The sequence below is a fragment of the Telmatherina bonti genome (genome assembly GCF_933228915.1).
Source record: "Telmatherina bonti genome assembly, chromosome: 7".
Lineage (NCBI taxonomy): Eukaryota > Metazoa > Chordata > Actinopteri > Atheriniformes > Telmatherinidae > Telmatherina > Telmatherina bonti.
The window spans coordinates 23,308,273-23,312,260 of record NC_136625.1 but is presented as its reverse complement, the minus strand read 5'-3'; the positions used below and the strand labels follow the sequence as shown (position 1 = coordinate 23,312,260).

Sequence of the window (3,988 nt, the reverse complement as noted above, 5' to 3'; positions counted from 1 at the left end):
TTCAAAACATTTATTGTTTCAGTTTGACTAGCCTTGGCGAGACGTGTGTGGAAAAAGCACATGTTCATAAGAAAGAAAAGGCAGGTGTTCAGGTGGATAAAAAGGCAGGGGAGTATCTGGAGCCTGGGCAACTGCAGATGGAGGCACTGTTGGCTTTGTTTCCAATCCATGATGCCATGGATAATGCACTTTAGGAACATCATAAGGATACACAGGCATCATGTTTGGATAATGGGGTCCAAAAGACCACGGAAAGTATGAAAGAGGCATCTGTGGAAAAGTTACAGTTTTTGGTTCTTGAGTGGTAGTTGGTTCAGTTGTTGTGGGGGAGGGGGGGACAAAAGGATAAGAAAACTGAGCATAAGGGGGATAATTTGGATATTCAGGCAGGTTTGCGGCATGATCAGTTGTTGCAGGATAGGAATGAGGAAACTGGATTTGAAAAGGGGTTTGCATGAGGCAAGTGATAAACTGGTGGCAAAACCTGAATCTGGGGATCCTGGCTTGCTTGAGGGGCAGATTGAACCTGGGCATCCTGATTTACCTTTGGGGCCATTTGAACCTGGTCATCATAGTGTTTATGATTCAAATGCAGCCAGAGGTGTTCAAGGGGATTAGGATGCCAGTGATGCTCCTGGGGCTTGTGGTGCCAGTGATGCTCCTGGGGCTTGTGGTGCCAGTGATGACCCAGGGGCTTGTGGTGCCAGTGATGACCCAGGGGCTTGTGGTGCCAGTGATGACCCAGGGGCTTGTGGTGCCAGTGATGACCCAGGGGCTTGTGGTGCCAGTGATGACCCAGGGGCTTGTGGTGCCAGTGATGACCCAGGGGCTTGTGGTGCCAGTGATGACCCAGGGGCTTGTGGTGCCAGTGATGACCCAGGGGCTTGTGGTGCCAGTGATGACCCAGGGGCTTGTGGTGCCTGTGATGACCCAGGGGCTCATGATGCTTATGGGGCTCATGATGCTTATGGGGCTCATGATGCTTATGGGGCTCATGATGCTTATGGGGCTCATGATGCTTATGGGGCTCATGATGCTTATGGGGCTCATGATGCTTATGGGGCTCATGATGCTTATGAGGCTCATGAGGCTCATGATGCTTAAAGGGCCAGTGGTGCTTATGAGGCAAATAGTGCTTTTGAGGCTCATCTGTTTCAGGTTTGGGACACAAGAGGGACACTGGATTCCCATGCCACTTCAGTGGTAGTACATAGCTTCCACCCTGTAAGATGAAAGCAAATTAGAGCAAGGTATCACAATCTTGTCATAAGTGTCACCCAGTTAGTAGTAAGCTTAACTACACTAAAAGGTTAGCAGTCAACTAGAGCAACGCTGGCATCTTGTAGCCAAAAATCAGTTATCAGGGCCAACAAGGTTTTTACCCTAAATGGATTACAAAGTCAACACTTTAATTGTATATCAGCAAATATTACCTGTTGAACCACATGGCAGCCATCATATGGAACCGTCATAATAAATACCAGGGAGTTACCATGCATGTTATAGCCACATTTTGGGGGGACCAAGGACACAGGCAGATGTGATTTGTCCTCTAAGGGCAATAAGAGATTTGCACCATAATGCTAGCCTTGGCATAAACATATCATTTTGAAATGCAACAGTCACTGAAGCTCAAAAATACCTTGTTCCACTGTAAGATGAGAAGCTTCAGGTCCAAGGTACCTAAACTTCATGTGATCTCCTAAACAGTGCAGAGATGTTCCCATGTGGTTCCATTTGTCTTTTGACGACACATAATCTTTTAAATTGGACCAGCCTGTTGCAGGGGACAAAAAAAAAAAAAAAAAAAAGCTCAACTTAAACCAAAATAGCCTTTTTTTGGTGAATGAGAGAGAAAGAAAAAAAAAAAGAAAAAAGTGTAACCAAACTCAATAGAAACCTCGAAGTAGCTTGAGGGGGACGCTCGACAAACTGAAACAGAACCTAAAGGATAACGGCAGCATTATCTGCCATTGAAAAGCTTTCCTATTGGCAAAGTGAAAGCAATTAGACAAATGGTGTATATTCTACTTTCCAACAGTTTGTGTTGCAATATTAAAATAGCAGTAGCTTTGCTTACTTGATGTATAAGAATTGGCATACTACTACAAAGCAAATAAACGGGATGAGGTGGACATGCCTGGGAAGTCCGCTTGATAAGCCGTTTCCTCTTCAGTAGCATTGGAGGAGGCTTTCCCGGTCCCTTCCGTTCCCCCTGAGCCTTTTCGCAGAACGTCTCTGAACACGATTTGTCCTTCTTGAACGCCCGCCGGAGTGGCGACAGCAGCATCTGCCGGTGGTTTTTGTTTCTCTGTTTTCTTTAGTCGAAGGCAGTCTGTTGTTTGCACTAAATGACATGTCAGAATCACGACTGCAGCCAAACAGACAGAGGCACTTTTCCTTTTTTCTTTACGCATCATTCAATAGTGCGTAACTCCTGAAAACACAGAGCTGGAATAACGTGTTTCGTCTCAACTATTTCTATTGACACGTTTTCCGACAGCAAGTGCGTCTGACGCTGCAACGCCCAATCAAATAACAGCACAGAAGGTGGTCTTTAATTATTTAAAATGGGTTACACCTGATGGAATGGAACAAACGCCCTGAGGCTGCGCATTAGTGATTGATTAATATTACTTGAGCTTGTAAAACCACTGGATGTTTCATATCTTACAAGTAAATAACCAGACATTTTTCTTTGACCTAGATAACAGTAAAATGCATGATTGCTCTGCCATCTGTTGGAGAAATGGTAATATGGCAGTGAATGACAAACTTATAACTGCAATGCTTATTCTCTTGATTATAATCAACACTGTCGTGTCATCAATGTTTTCTTAAACTTATACTGAAAAAGTAATATGATATATTAAAAAATAGATATAGCTGTAAAAAAAATCCTTGCTGCACGCTTTAATCTAATTCTGTTTAAATCTAAAAAGAAATGATGAGACTATTAATCAAGATTTAAACATGCATGGCAACTTATCTAAACAGGTAAACTAACCTTACAAGTGGTTTGTAAGCAGCTGGGTTACATATAGAACTCTTATGTTTCCACATTCAAGTTTGTGTATTTATTTATTTTATTTATTTTTTTTTTTATCACTGATCCCTTCAATGAAATCTGGATAAGTTGACAATTTATTTAGGCTATTTATGTACATGTCTATTTAACAGGAAGAAATACATAAAAATTGCATCAGAAAATTATAGAGTACGTGTACAGGTTTCTATTCAAGGCTAATTTATCTGTAATTTATCTAAAAAATTATTAAGAAATATTCTAAACTCAACCATAACATAACATTCCTAATAAAATCTTATTCCCCCCCCCCAAAAAAAACAAACAAAAAAGTCCACGTTTTAACTTGTTTTCTTTTAACACTTTTTGTAGGGTTTGTGTATATCATAACCTGTCAGAACATGACAATATGTTTATATGTAAGAACTGCTTCTTCTTCTCCAAGGATACTGACAACACAAGGAAGTTAGAATCAGTACTACACAGTTCACTGCCATTGTGGTGAGTACATGTCCTTGAGTTTTTCATTCTTGTACTGTTTTAGTAGTATATTACTCTCAAATTATTTTTTAAAGCTCACAGTGATGTTTGAAAGTTTCAAGCAGATGTTTCTTTTTACCCATTTAGATCTTTGTCACCAATTTTCCTGATGTTATGATTTTATTATGATTAGGAAACTAAAGACTTCTTTTCTTCTGATTTGAGTGTGTGATCATAATAAAGCATGCTCTTATCTGCTTTTAACAAAATAGAGTGGAAAACAGCAGTGACTATCAGTTATTCAACCGTGGAAAAATAACCACAGATATTGGTGTGACTACAATGGAAAGGAATAAGAAAATGATGACATCCTTCTCTTCCAGTCAGTCTGATCCACACATCTTTAAAAGTGACCAGAGTACTTAACTGTAAATTCATCATTTGAGCAGATCTTTTGTTTCCAATTTTAGTTGCTGCTGAATC

At 40.5% G+C, this 3,988-nt stretch overlaps 1 protein-coding gene across 1 annotated transcript; it reads right to left on the bottom strand.

Annotated features, from left to right (window-relative positions):
* Positions 1-585: 585 nt before the first annotated feature.
* Positions 586-2,417, bottom strand: LOC306758478 (uncharacterized protein; the record flags this gene model as incomplete). Its single annotated transcript, XM_079243805.1, has 5 exons — positions 586-1,036; positions 1,119-1,222; positions 1,434-1,552; positions 1,643-1,777; positions 2,141-2,417. The coding sequence occupies 5 exons, from the start codon at positions 2,415-2,417 to the stop codon at positions 586-588; spliced, it is 1,086 nt and encodes a 361-aa protein (XP_079099931.1).
* Between the last annotated feature and the right edge of the window lie 1,571 nt (positions 2,418-3,988).